Source organism: Elephantulus edwardii, unplaced genomic scaffold (genome assembly GCF_000299155.1).
Source record: "Elephantulus edwardii isolate Elephantulus edwardi_28Jun2011 unplaced genomic scaffold, EleEdw1.0 scaffold00022, whole genome shotgun sequence".
Lineage (NCBI taxonomy): Eukaryota > Metazoa > Chordata > Mammalia > Macroscelidea > Macroscelididae > Elephantulus > Elephantulus edwardii.
In genome coordinates, this window is record NW_006399772.1 from 5297875 (window position 1) to 5312649 (window position 14775).

Here is a 14775-nt window from a genome sequence, read left to right on the forward strand (position 1 = left end):
CCCATGCTTATGCTCTTACCTATAAGCTTTCATGGTCTAGTGGTAAGAAGCTGCATTGCCAACCTAAAGGCACATGGTTTGAATCTACTGGCTTCTCAGTGAAAAGACAGCCCTTGGTAGCTCAGTGTTAGAAAATTGTGCTGCCAACCAAAAGGCCTGTTCTTCAAATCCAGCAGCTGTGTCTCAGGAGAAAAACAGGCATTCCTCTCATGCAATTTACTGTTCCTGGACACCTATTTTAGGGTCCGCTATGAGTCAGTTTTGACTCAAGGACACATAACAACATAAATATTTCTGTGTGTTACACTCATAAGTGGAAAAAGCTAACCATAACTGTCCATTGCTGTTTCTAACTCTAGTCTATTACCAGTTGGGCCACTGTGGCCTTTGAGTTTTGTTTATCAAGTATTAAGTTATTTATTATTGAGCTAATTGATTTTATTCATTCATTTAAAATAACTCTTACAATCTTGGGAGAATCCTGAATAGATATAGGAATCAGAATTCTTAGAACTTGATAGACCAAATAAACCAATAGTTTTTCACTGGTAAGATGTTTACTTAAAAAGTAGTCTAAATGGTACATGTGTGGAGGTGGGGGGTGGCTTTTGTATTACAATAAAAAAGATTATAAGAGTGATTTTAAATGAATGAATAAAATCAGTAATCAATAATGTGTTCTTATAAATACACTTAAGTTGCTTTTTTAGGGGAAAACAGTTGGGGGGTTTAAAATTTTTTTTGCAGTTTTATTTTATAGTCAGCTATTAGTTTTCATCCACATTGATGGTCTGTAGATTTTTGAAGGTAGTGACAGGTACATAGGTAACCAGTGTGTACAGCTTGTTTGGGGACCCTTCATTGTCATTTTGTTTTCTGGACGAGCGTGCATGGCTGCTGTATGGGACATTCCTTATTCCTTTGGCTCAGATGGCTTTGTTAAGCTGATGTCAGTGTGAACATCTGTTGTTCCCATCTCCTCTTTGGGAAATTTCCCGATCTCCTTGAGTACCCGAGGAGCATGCTTCTTTTATCTTGCCCCATGGATGTGCTTGTGAATGTTGATGGTGTGCTCTCTGGTCACCCCTTTGTTGATGACAGAACTACCTTTCTTCTCACCACCCTTCTTTGTGGAGGCCATAGTGCCGGGACCAGGCTGGAAAGGAAGAGGGCGAAGGATTGTGGGCAAAAGCAACAGTTGTATTTTTTTTTTAAACCCACCAAGATCTGGAATATAATAAAGACTCAGGCTATGAAAGTAAAGTGATGATGGGGTAACCCCTAGGGAGCTGCTGTGCTAATCCAAAGGTGGTGCCTCTCTGACAGTTTGAATCCACCAGTTGCTTTGCATTTAAAAGATGGGCAGTCTCCTCTGGAAAGCTGCTTGAGGGGCATCTCTGAATTGATTCTGACTTGAAAGGCATGTTGTTGTGTTGTTGTTGATTGCCTTTGAGTCAAGCACTGATCATAGCAACCCTATGAACAAAAGAACTAAAGCCTCTCTATCGTAGTTTCTCAAAGTTCTCAGAGTTTTCAGAGGCATGTTGCTTAGCAAGTAGATGCCACTCCTGCTTCCCATGAAAAGAATGAGAGTTAATATTAACTCTATAATTAGAAAACGGATTTCCAGAAACTGACACCCTGTCAAGTTCCTTTCTATCTTAGAATCTTCTATTTTGGTTTATCATATAGAATCTATGCATGGGGTTAAACATGATGCTCTCAGCAGTGTCTGGAAATAATGTACAGCTTTGTTGCGTGAAGGCTGAGGTGGTGGGCTGGATTGATGGGGGTCAGTGATTTTGGGGGTCAGGGCTCACTTAAAAAGGCCACCCAATGCTGGAAACTGTCCTTGGACCATTGTCTGAGATCATCAGTGACCTGAATAGGAAAGGGGATGGAGATTGTTGTTCTTATGGCCACGGATGGCCAATCACAGTTTGTCTCTAGATAAACAAGAGGACTAGAAATGTTCTGTGAAAAGTGATGTGATTTTAATAAGCTGGGGTCCATATCTATTGGTAATGACATATGAGGGTTTGGTAGGGTGTCAGAGAACCTCAAGAAGGCCTAGACATTTTTCCAGACTTTTAGGATCTCGTAGGATTTTCCCATCTTTCAATAGCCTACCAAAGTCCCTTGTTTACAAAGTGTCTACAAAGTGTGCTGAATAATGACTGAAGTGAAATTTCTTAACAACTTATTAATAGAACATGTCTAAAATTTGGGAGCAATCTATGAGCTAAGATTAGGGACAATGTCTAAAAAAATAGAAGTAAATTTGAGTAAAAATTGTTCTCCCAATACATTCTGTTAAGCTGTGCTAAATACCCTCTTACTTCTAGGAAGCCTAGTTGTGTGCTACAGCCCAAAATTGGACTCTTGGGAGCGAATCACATACACAGTGTTTTATTTTCACAAAGGTACTTTTCATTTGTTTCTGTGTCTTCCTTATATATAATCAGCTCTTCAAATTTTTGCAAATTTTGTTACTTAATTTTGAAGCCTTGTTTCTTTGAACCAATTTTATCAGTTTATTCCATGCCTCAGAATTCTATAGGTAAGTATAGACGTTTGCTAAAAAATTCAATAATGGTGACTATTAAGTGAGCTAAAGTATTTTATGGATTACTTTTTAAAAATTCTGGTTTACTTTTTCTAGGCCTGAGGACCAGACCTAATGGACTTATTTGCACAATGTTATAGCATTAATATTATTTTATTATACTGTAGAAAATATTATTACCAATTGGAAAGTCTCTATAGATTTCACTAAGTTATCTAGGGTTTTCGTTAAGAAGCCTCCATGGTCTCGGCATGTGTTTACTCTATTTCACACATCTGGGGTCTGAGAAACTGAAATGTTGACAGTCAGTCTGGGGGAAGAATTAAAAGGCTCAGTCTTTTCCAGTTTTGTGATTGACTCCAGCTCCAGAGTTACTAGTTTTAATCAGAATCAGTGCCAAAGACTGTTTACTTTGTTTAACTCCTTAAAATTAGTATTTCTGTGATATGTATTATAAGTTAAATTTTGGAAAAGACAGGTTTTGGTCACTACATCTACTCTTCACTTATCTTCTATCTCATTATCTAACACTTTGCATTTATGGCAAAGGTAAAAAACAATCTACTGACTATTTTACACATTAACAATGTGTATCAGGCAGTAATAAACACTGAGGTTCAAGGCCAGACTAATGCTGGATGTCATGGTTAAGGTTATGTGTTACCTGACTGGGCCATCTTTCTCAGTGGCTTGACACATATGTAATGATTTAATCAGGGCTTTGAACTGCGACTACATTTTCACAAGATCTCTAGTCAATTCTTTAAGATCCCCAGGTGATTATTATGCAAAAATATGTATTATGTATAAAAGAAATGCTGTGTAATCTATATATTATAAACATATATTTATTTTTTTATGAAACGTTGTTGTTGTTAAGTGCTATAGAGTCATAGATGGTCCATAGCGAACCTACAAATGAAAGTCTTAAACATAAAACTTGCATCTTTTCCCCAAGTTCATAGTTTCCGAAGGTAAGCTTTTTTTGGAAGTGGATGCCACGCCTGTATAATAAAGTATATAATGAAGTATAATAAATATTTAGCTACATATAGTAGTTGTTATGTACCATTGAGTAAGAATAGATTAATAACATATGTTAGCATAAATGTTTATACACTTCACCTGAGAATCTTGTTATGTTAAAATGCCAATTTTCAGTTAGAGGTGAAACGAGAATGAACCATTTTGAAGCCTTAGATGTACTTTGGTCATTATGTAAAGAGAAAATCTGGCAGTTAGGTGATGATAGAATAAATCTTGCATTCTTATGGTCCGATGTGGTAATCTTCCACTTTTGCAAAATGCTACTTTTTGCATAATGGCCTTTTCTCTAAAATCTAACCATAGTAATAAGTGAGGAATGGGTATATTTAAAAAAATAGCATTCCAGATTGTACTCAAATTCACTATTCTGCATGAATCTCTACTGTTAACTTAGTAAGTTAGATCTACGTAAAAGAGTTTTAAAATTTTCTCAGTAACAGAGAAACCAAAAATAGTTTGAGCACTAGACAGATACACACGATTTTAAAGTTTAAGATTTTACAGAAAGCTTTCACACATTTTTCTGATGATAAATATAAAGATTAAAATAAGTAAATAAAACTTTCCTGGAGATTCAGAATTACAACAGCCAAGTATGAAGGCCAAAGAGCTTAGTGTAGTCACTAATCTAATAGTTACTTTCTAACTAAAAATGGCATTTGTGAGTGACTTGAGAGAAATCTCAGAGGGTCTTAATGCCAACAAGTGTGTGGCAATTAATCCTGAGACCTAAGGGCTAATGGGTCACCTGGCCTCTGCCTCTTGAATGTCTAAGTACATTTCTTCAGATCCGGCCTTCCCTCTACAGCCCAGCTCTTGAGATTATAAATGAGCTCAAAACTACTGTGGGGTTGTGACCACACAAGATGATCAACCCTCAGTGCCGGATCTTGGAGATTAATGGGGAACCATGAAATCTAGAAACTAGAAGATGCATGCTCTATCAATTTCACAGTTAGGAAGTATTGAGAGAGTGTTACTGAATCATTACCCTGGGTGGAAGTGTACTGTTGTTTTTTTTCTTAATACCTTCTTTTGCATCTGTACTCTTTCTGCAGGGTACAGCAAAACCTTCACGACTGCCTTTGACAATGCTGACCCACACAGGACAAAGAGCATTACTTTTCTCAACCTGGGTGGGTAATGGTGAGATCTGCATCTCTTCACTCCATTTGTTCCTTCCCGCGCATGCTTGTCTCGGGAATCTGTATCTCACATCTTCTCGATGCACCCTGTGTTATTATGCCTTTATGGATTTGGTTTGCGATGACAAACAGTGACCATTTTTAAGCTTCATGGGAGGTGATTTGCTTGGAAAGAAGGACTTCTTCCATTAGCCTTTCAAGATGATCCATCTTCCTTTTTCAGAGAACCTAGAAAAAAACATTACTTTCCTTTGGCTACTGCACAAATGGCTACAAATTTTAGGATTTAAAATAAGCATATTATGGCTCTGGAGGTGAACTTACTTGTAATTTTGGTGTTGTTGTTGTTATGTACCATCGAGTCAGAACCGATTCATAGATGCCTCTCCTCCAGGTTTTCAGAGGCAGTAAGCGGCACAGGATGAGTGCCCGGCTTTCTCCGTCAGAGCAGCAGGTGGTGGATCAGAACCAGGTGCCTTTGAATTGACAGCACAACTCCTTACCAGACAGCCACCAGAGCTCCCTATATGTTTGGAAGTCGTCCTAGAAAGCCATTTGTTAGTGGGAAAAGGAGGACAGTGATGAGATGTTCCCCCGAAGTGTATGAGAAATAATACATTGTGTTGTCCCTTAATTCAAGAGAGAAAGAGAAGCTTTGGGAAATTGCCTACTCTTTTTTTGCTAATTACTCAGATGACCAAGAGATTAGCTTGAGGGCATGGTTTTTCACTGAGTGAGTATGGTAAAAAGGAGCCTGAACATATTAATGGAGGCTGTAAAGAAGAAAACAAAAGTGGGATTTATCGTACCTCCATGCTAAAAGCTTCTCCTCTTATCAAACTGGTATGTGGGGCATACACACAAGTTAACATATGACCAACAGAGCTTTACTTACTGTGTATGGAAGTATGTATAGTGCTATCACAGTAGTTAAAGAAGGAAATCTTCAAATATTGAATATATTATTCGCAGACAGTTTCCTCTATCTTTGTTTCTAGTCCATCTACTGTACAAGATTCAAAACCAAGACCAAACTCACAGCTGTTAAGTCGACTCTGACTTGTGGTGATCTTCCACTTGGTTTCTTCTTCTGAGGAGAAATCCTGTGCATTTGAAGTGCTGAACTCTTTCCTTAGTTGGCTACCCAACATCTTACATGTTATATCACCAGAGTGCCTCTGACAGCTTTAGGAAGGGGCAGTAGAGAGAACTGGGCAAAATAAGAACGCAAATGATAGAAAAAGTTCATGGAAAGATTTTTATTTTGAACAGTGCTATTGATGAGCTATTGGGAGCAAGGGTGGCATCTACTTCCTAAACAACATGCTTCGAGAAACTCTATAAACTTTGATAAATGTCAATAGTTATAGAAAGGCTTCAGGCCTTTTGTTCATAGGGTTGCTACGAGTCGTGCTCGACTTGAAGGCAGTCAACAACAATATTAATGAGCTAGATAGTAAGTAGAGCTGGTAGTAGTCTGTAGAGTGTTTTGATGTTAGCCAAAAGGCTGTGGGTCTCCAGCAGTTTGAAACCACCTATAGTCCCACAGGAAGAAGGATGGATGATTTACTTACAGCTTTGGAAACCCATTAGAGGGTCACTATGAATCAGAATTGACTTGACAGCAGTGGCTTTGCATTTAGTTTTTTTGTCTGTTGGTGAAGTAAGGAGCCCTAGTGGCATAATGATTAAATGCTTGGCTGCTAAGTCAAAGGTTTGTGGTTCGAACCCACAAGCTGCTCTGCAGGAGAAAGATGTGGCCGTCAGCTTCCCTATAAAGATTATAACCTTGGAAACCCAATGAGGCAACTGTCCTAAAGGTTTACAACGAGTTAGGGCTGAGTTGGCTGTGATGAAAGGATGGATTGATGAAGTTAGACATTTCATACTAAGTAGACCAGGATGTGACAGATTTTAACCTGGTCTTGAGCCGGTGGGAAATGTCCTCGGAGAGACCTGCTCCCACTGTTTCCTGTGATAAGAGAGAAAAATATAAACTTTCCTGGGTCTGGGAATTGATTCTTATCAGCAGTGCTGTATCAGCATCTCATCACAAGGGTGATGTGGGAAACTTTCCACTAAAAAAACTTAGCATTTTATGAGGGCAAAATTCTCCTTCCTTTTTTTAAAACCCCATGGGAATGTACTGTTGAGAAGTTTGACATGATTTAATCTGTGGTCTTGAGAGGGTAGAGAGATTCATAAAAATAGGCCAGCTTAAAGAAGTCGCCTCTCCTTCTTAGGCATATTTTATAGGATACGAAAAAATTATACTCAAGTTTAAAACCATTTTAGAGTCATTTTTATGACAACACTATTGCTTTTTTAATTCTTGGTATATATCTTGTTATTAATTATATGCAGTTTCCACATTAGATTGATTGAAAAATATTAATAGAGTTGTCAGAAATTATCCATGAATCCGAAACTTTTCTATATTGTAAATACATTTATAAAGCAAAAGCTACCATTTGCTTATTAATTACTGTATATGATATATTTTAAGCTATCTTCATCCTTACAATAGTTCTACTCACTGATGTTCCCATTTTACAGATCCTGAAACTGAGGTTCAGAAAGGGTGAGAAATGTGCATAATCTTCTTTAAGTATCCCTTAACAGGAACATTAGTTTCCTATTACTGTCACACAATTGCTACAAATTTAGCACTTACTAAAAACATATTCTCCTAGTTCTAGAGGTTAGAAGTCTTCAGTGAGCCTTGAGGAGCTGCAATTAAGATGTGAGCAGAACTAGTTCCTTCTAGAAGCTCCAAGGAAGAAGGCCTTCTCCTCTTCGATAATTAAATCTTCCTCTTACCTCCTCTTCCAAGCACATACCTGGACAATTCAGGATAATCTTCGCATTTGCACAACTTATTTTGTGACAAAAACTGACATGTTTTCGGGTTCCAGAGACGAAGGTGTAGATGTTTGGGGGACTTTATTAAACTTCATTAGACTTCTTAAGTCTAAGAAGCCTTGAGGGTGTAAATGTGTTCTGTGTTGAGTTGCTAACTGAACATTTGGCAGTTCAAATCCACCAGGAAGTCCCTGGGAGAAAGATTTTACAGCCTGAGAGAGACCATGAAGGGTCACCATTTACTGGAACTCTCTTGAGGGCAGTGAGTATTATTAATCTCAGAGAGCCCTTGTGGACAGTGGTTACCACATTTGGCTGCTAGTTGAAAGCTTGGCAGTTGGGTCCACAAGAAAAGGGTGTGGCAATTTGATTTTCTAAGATTTATACTCTGTGGAGTATTTATGTGATTTATACTAAAGGAAGCAGCTAAGAGTCAAATGGGCTTAATAACAATGGAGGGTTTTGGTTTTGGTTTATTATTTAAGTCTGCTGTGGGCATGATTGACATTTTTGGTGAGAGAAAAACTCTTTATATTGCCTTACACAACAAAGGGATTCCAACATCTCTGGAGCTCACCTCACCACAGGCCATCAAGCCTCCATATCCTCCCGTCCCCTCAAACTCCAATGATTGTAATAATCCCAAACACCACCCTCAGATATCCACATGGCCCCTTCCCCAGTGACACAGTACCACCATAGTTAACTGGTTCGGTGGTAGAACTAGGTATTAACCTAGGACTTTTGATTGTGAAACCCTTTACACTATGCTGTATTGTATCATTCATTGTCTTTTTTCCACATAAGTGTGCCTGAGCACTTTAACATCCCTTAATCCACAGTAGTTTGAATGGACACCATTACGTCAACTGAGCTTCACTTCCACCCTCTCTTCCTCTTCCCAGAATGCCTTCTTTTGTAAATGTTTAGGCTGTTGTGTTTCTTTGTGTCCAGAAGAAGTTGGCTCAGTTAGAATCTCTGTAAAATTCATTACTGCTGTATGAATTTCTCTGTTTTGCTAAAATCCTAGAAGAATTTTGAGCGAGGACTACTTGCACCTTCTCATTCTCCAGGAATTTATTTTTACACCTTGTCTCAATCTGGGTACAAATTTTCTGTGGGTACAAAATTATATAGTGCAAAAAGCATAGAGGTGTGAATTCTAGGCAGTTTGCTATGCAAGCAAATAAATTAGCACTTCAGGAAGTGTCAGAAAGCCTGGGGAGGACTGTTCTGATGAATGCCAATGTAAACTTTTCTCAACAGAATGATGAAGAAGATGCCTGAATATGGGAAACTTTGTCTTCGACCTCTTTCAGGCTGGTAGAAACGAGGAGCTATCTGCAGCCTATTAAGTGAAGGAATAATTCAGGTTCCTTGATGGTTTTTCTTCTAGTTTGCTCTCCGAGATGTTTTAGATTCAGACTCAAAAGTCACTTAACAATACATTAAAAATTATAGCTATGTACCTAGAAAAAAAATTAGCCAAAAATTAAAAAAAAATAGATGGAAACAAATGACACCTGGCTAATAAGAATTGAAATAAAACCCAAAGATGTTGGTTGGTTTATGAAGCTTCTGAATGGCAGACGGCTTGTGATTGCATTGATAAAAATTTGTGTTATGTTTTGAGAGGTTTGAAGAGAACATTGTGCGGTTCTAGCTTTACTTGTACCTGAAGAGTTCTTCCCATGTGCAGATAATTTACATCCTTCTCTTCTACAGACTATTATGTGGCTGTTTACTTACCTGGCTATTTCTTTCATCTACTTAACATTCAACACCCGGACTTGATCTGCCACAGTCTGTTTCTGACAGGTACGGTGGTAATCTTTTTTTTCTTTCTCCATAGACGTGATCTGTTTTTGTTTGTTTTGATATTTAGATTGAGATTTATTTGGATGGAGTTGTTGATTTTTCTGTTTGTTTGATTTGGGGCCAGGAAAAAGTGAAGTGATTGCTCTCCTACCTCCTGGCCCTTTACAGTCCCTGTCAGGGTCTCTGGTACTGGACTGGCATTCTGGAAAGCTCTACCGAGCACTCCTCAGCCAGCCGTGCCTGCTGCAGCTCCTGTGGAACGCCCCCCTGGACTGTGAGAAGATGGGAGCACTGCACTGCATGCTGTCCTGGGGCAGAGACTCACAGTTCCTGGAGGCCCAGGTGAGAAGGGCTAAGGTTTAGAATCTGACAAATAACAGAACATCGAGTTTCTTTTAGTGGTTGGAAAACAAAAAAAAAAAGCCAAACCTATTGCTGTCAAGTCAACCACAACTCATAGGGAACCTGTTATTGTTGTTAGGTGCCGTTGAGTCGACCGTGACCCACAGCAACCCTGTGAGAAGCAGATTTGTACCCTTCCCTTTCCTCACTGTCCTCAGTCACTGTGTCAATCCATCTTATTAAGGATCCTCTCTCTTTCTGGCTCTCTGTTCCTTATCAAACATGATGTCTTTTCCCAAGGATCGGCCTGATCTTGTAGGAAAGAAAAAAAAACAAACCCACAACAAATCCTATTGTCATCAAGTAGATTCTAATTCACCAAAACTTTACAAGATGATTTGAACTGCTGGATAGAGTTTCCAAGACTGTAATCTTTATGGAAGCAGAGGGCCTTATCTATCTCCCTTGAAGCATCTAATGGGTTCCAACTGTTGATCTTTCAGTTAACAACTATGCACTTACCTTGAAAAAACAACAGAAATTACCTTTATTTTGTTGTTGTTTCCCCCGTTGAGTCAAAACCAACTCATGGCTGACCCTCCAGAAGATTTTCAGAGGCAGTTAATCACATGGGAGGAGATTGCCCATCCTTCTCCTGAGGAGCAGCTGGTAGATTCAAACCATGTGCCTTCAAGATTGCAGTGCAGTTTCTTACCACTAGGCCACCAGAGTTCCCTTTTATTTAATTACATCTGAGCTTTATGTCCTCTGTCCCAACTGAAAATAAGTTCTTTTTCTTTTATGTGGCTTCTTACCAGAGAGCAAACTAAGGGCATGTCTATCCATTTGAATGCTCTTTTCTGTACTATGAATAAATATTTAACCAAGTCAGTAGTATTCCAAAATTTTACTCCACAAATAATGACTTTCTCAGATCTACTTTGTCTCCCCTGGTCTGCCTTCATTGTAAATCATCACAAGGGCTGAAATGTGGGGGCAAACATTTATTACTCAAATTAGTAACAATAACTTGCGTTTATGTTACACAGTATGGTTTATAAATTATTTGGAATACTGACTTTAGATTTTACAGTAGCACTGTGAAATCAGAGAAGCCCTCTCATCACACTTACTTGCAAAAGCAAACGAATGCCTTAAACATTTAATCTTAACCCAGAACACAAAAATGCACATTTGATGTAGGTGAAAGCTCTTTGTGTGTGTGTGTGTGTGTGTGTGTGTGTGTGTGTGTGCATTAGCAGGTTTGTTTTTCTTTCATAAAACAAGTAGCAATGGGTTATCTCTGGGTTCCTCTTAAAAGTCTTAATTCTTGTTTTTACAGAGAACACCAATAAAGAAGAGTAAACTATCCTTCCAGTGCAATCTGTAAAATACTCTTGACATTTTTCCTAGTTGTTCTTTAGTTGTCTCACTTGTCTTTTAGGTTGTTTTTGTGGTTTTTTGGTTGGTTTTTTCTTAAGAGACATGCTTCTATTGAGTCTTCCCAAAATGTCCAGTTTAAACTTTATTGACTTCTAAGTAGCCTTTTGCACCTATTTTTAATTTATTGTTGTTATGTGCTTCAGAGCCAAATCTACTTATACCTAAGTCACCAGCAGATTTTTCAGAGGCAGTAAATCGGACAGGAGTTTGCCCATCTTTCTCCTGTAGAGCTTCGAATCAGGTGCCTTTGGGTTGGCAGTGCAGTTCCTTACCACTAGGCCACCAGAGCTCTTTTTAACTTATAGTTACATCTTATTAAATTTACCTGTGACAATCCATACAGGCATAAATATATTTGGGAATAGAAAAGTTTACTGGAAGAAGCAGAAATGCGAGGGTCTGAGTCAGTACACCTGTGTGAGGAACTGAGCATTTCACTCTTCTAGCAGGTTTGATTGAATGAGTTGTTGATAGAACAAAGATTATTTTTCTTTTAAGCAAGCCTTGGTAGCACAATGGTTATCAGGTGACTGACTGCTAACCAGAAGGTTGGATGTTCAAACCAACTAGCTATTTTACGAGGGAGCTCTGGCGGCTTCTTGTTGTTGATTGTCTTCAAGTCAAGCACGACTCATAGTGACCCCATGAACAAAACGTCTCAAACCTTTCTATAACTATCGACATTTATCAAAGTTCATAGAGTTTCCAGAGGCATGTTGTTTAGGAAGTGGATACTATTCCTGCATCCAACCTGGTGGCTTAGTGGTAAAGAATTACACGAATTACAATACCAACACAAAGGTATGCATTTTGAATCCACCAGCTTCTTCAAGGGAGAAAGATAGGCAGTCTCCCTTGTGTGAATTTACGGCTTCTAAAAACCCATGGGAGTCAGTTCTGACTTGATAGTATCCACAACAGCTACTTCAAGGGTGATAAGACCTAGATCTGGAGACCAGGGAGATGAGACCTAGTGATCTGCTGCAGTGAAGATTACAAATCAGGAGGCCCCAGAAGATGGTCCTGTTTCTTATAGTGTTGCTGCATCAGTGTTGATTTGATAGCCCCTGGTATGACATTGTTCATCCACACCGACAGATAAACTGGAATTCACACCCTTGGCCACCTGCATCCACAAGGTTACTACTGGTTTGGCTTTTGTGTTCACCTGTATCCTACAGTTTTCACTCACTGGTGTATCCCATGACACGACCTGACCTACTGAAACAAGCAAACAGTGGGATTTGGATCCTAACCAAGTGCATTTCTTTTTAAAAAAATATGTAAAAGAGACCTCATTACAATACTATTTTACCAATATAATCTTTCATTATCTTGAAAATAATGCTGAGGTGAGTGCCTTCTTAGGTCATTCCAAAATAGACAAAAATTTGGAAAATAGTGTTATATATTTGTACTTTGGTGTTGGGAGGCGAGCGAGGCTGGGGAGGATGGTGTGGAGATCTGCATACCAACAGAGTCCTGTCTTCTTTTATTTTTCAAAAGATTATTCAGTGGATTTCTGAGAACATCTCTGCCTGCCATTCATTTGACCTTATTCAGGAATTTCTAATTGGTAGGTGTTGCTGACATTGCCTGTTAGGCTGCGTGCTTGACCCCTTTGCGTGAGGAAAGGTTGATAATGCCTCAATCTGTCAAAATGTTGTTTAGAAACGACTTTTTTTAAAACTCTGCAGCAGTTAGCAGCTAATTAAATTTCTTACTCTTGTGGTTTTGTGAGTAGCAGCAACTGTTCAGACTGATGAGATGTGATCCTTATTAGTTAATTTTTTTTCCACTAATAAGATACACCTTTCTTAGCCCAGTTTTCTGTTTCTTGGTCGGTTCTATATAGTTTATAAGAATCTCCTGCTTTTTGAAAGTTCACATTAACTTGCTTTTTGGAAAGCTCTACCTTTGTACCTGTTTTCACTAACCGTTTCCAAAATCCAAAGAGATTTTCACTTATATGGAAAAGGTGAAATGAGCTTTCAGGGTTTGTTTTGCAGGGAGCTATTGTTTTTTTGTTTTGTTTTTACAGAGGTTTTGGATTTCCATTCATTCATTGCCTCAATTTTCTCCCTGTCCACCCCTCCCCACCAGCTCTCTTCCCCCTCCGAAGAGAGAAAAAAAAAAAAAATCATTAGTATACAATTCCCACGTCCCTTCCCCTCACCCCCCACCCCAAGTACACTTCTCTATGCAACCTTAATTCTGGATTCCTGCGCTAACCATAATACTCAATCATATATCACTTCTAATCTGTTCTTTCCCTCATCTGTTTCAATACAATATACGTAGTTTATCCAGTTTTTTCTGTCATACCCCCACCCTGATGTCAGACCCATTCTACAACAGTGGCACCATGTAGTATTTGTCCCTTTGTGACTGAGATATTTCACTCAGCATAATGTTCTCCAGGGTCACCCACTTTGAATAATATTGCATGAGTGCAGGGAGCTATTGTTAAAGAGGCAGTTAGGATCCCAAATAGTGGGAGTGGGGCTCCAAGCTCCTTCCCCAGGGACTATGCTCTACACACATTATGTCTACTTTTTTCTGTGTTTATCATGTCAATCCTACATTTATTATATGATAGAGGCTTTAGGTTTTGTTACTTGGTATCATCTGGTAGGTTAATTTTGGGGTCTGGGAATGCTCAAAATTGTTTCCATATAAATAATTGGTAATTACTTCTTTGCTTTAAGCAATTGTGATTTATGAAGGTTTCACCAGCAGGCTCTAATTTAGACAGCAGGGGATACCTGTAATGTCATTTGGGTAGAAAACCACACCAAAAAATGTTTTAAAAATTATCCCCACTGTGAAAATGGCACAATTAAAGGCAGAACCTGGATTTCTTAGTCAATAGATAAAATAATAAAGGTTATTCTTTTGAGGATGAAGAATAAGGAAATGAAAACTTTTGTTGGTCTGCTGTCTTACTCATCTTTTTAAAAAAATTCTATTTCTTTTTCTGAGCTGATAATACATTATATTTTTTTAAACATTTTTTTAAATGTAAGCATTGAACAGTTATAGATTCTTTAAAATTGTTATTTTTATTAAATTATTTCCTCTTTTTGTTTTCTTTCAAAAATATACTTAGCTTCTTCATATTGGAGCATATGTCCGGAGACGAGTAATATAGATAAACTGATTCCACATTCCTCAGTGCTCACTTGGATTTCAGTAAGTTAACACTTTGTACTTTGTGTTTGCAGTTAAAATAGATTCACTATTTTGGGTCAGATGTAGCACATTCCTGTCACAGTAACCAAGGCTAGGTTTTCATTTCTGTGTTAACTTCTAAGGAAATGGATTGGAATTTTATGCCAGAAAAAAGGTAGGTAGTCTCTACCTTTGGTCTAAGGTGTGTTTACACATAACAAATGTATGTTTACATACAGCAAAGATGTGGTGCTGAGTGCCGGAGTCAAATTCTGATTCATAGTAATCTCACTGGACACCGCAGAACTGCCCCCTAAATTCTCCTAGGTGGTGATCTTTGTGGGAAGGAGTACTAGTAGCATAATGGGTTAGGAGTTGAGC

The 14775-nt window shown here is 38.4% G+C and overlaps 1 protein-coding gene across 1 annotated transcript in view; it reads left to right on the top strand.

Moving 5' to 3' along the window:
- Nucleotides 1–14775, top strand: part of GSAP (gamma-secretase activating protein) — a 112288-nt gene that overhangs the window by 60636 nt on the left and 36877 nt on the right. The window contains exons 13-18 of the mRNA XM_006882600.1: nt 2346–2423; nt 4672–4749; nt 9346–9438; nt 9563–9780; nt 12730–12799; nt 14333–14415. Of these exons, the coding sequence (XP_006882662.1) occupies nt 2346–2423; nt 4672–4749; nt 9346–9438; nt 9563–9780; nt 12730–12799; nt 14333–14415 (620 nt within the window). The remainder of the gene's footprint in view (nt 1–2345; nt 2424–4671; nt 4750–9345; nt 9439–9562; nt 9781–12729; nt 12800–14332; nt 14416–14775) is intronic.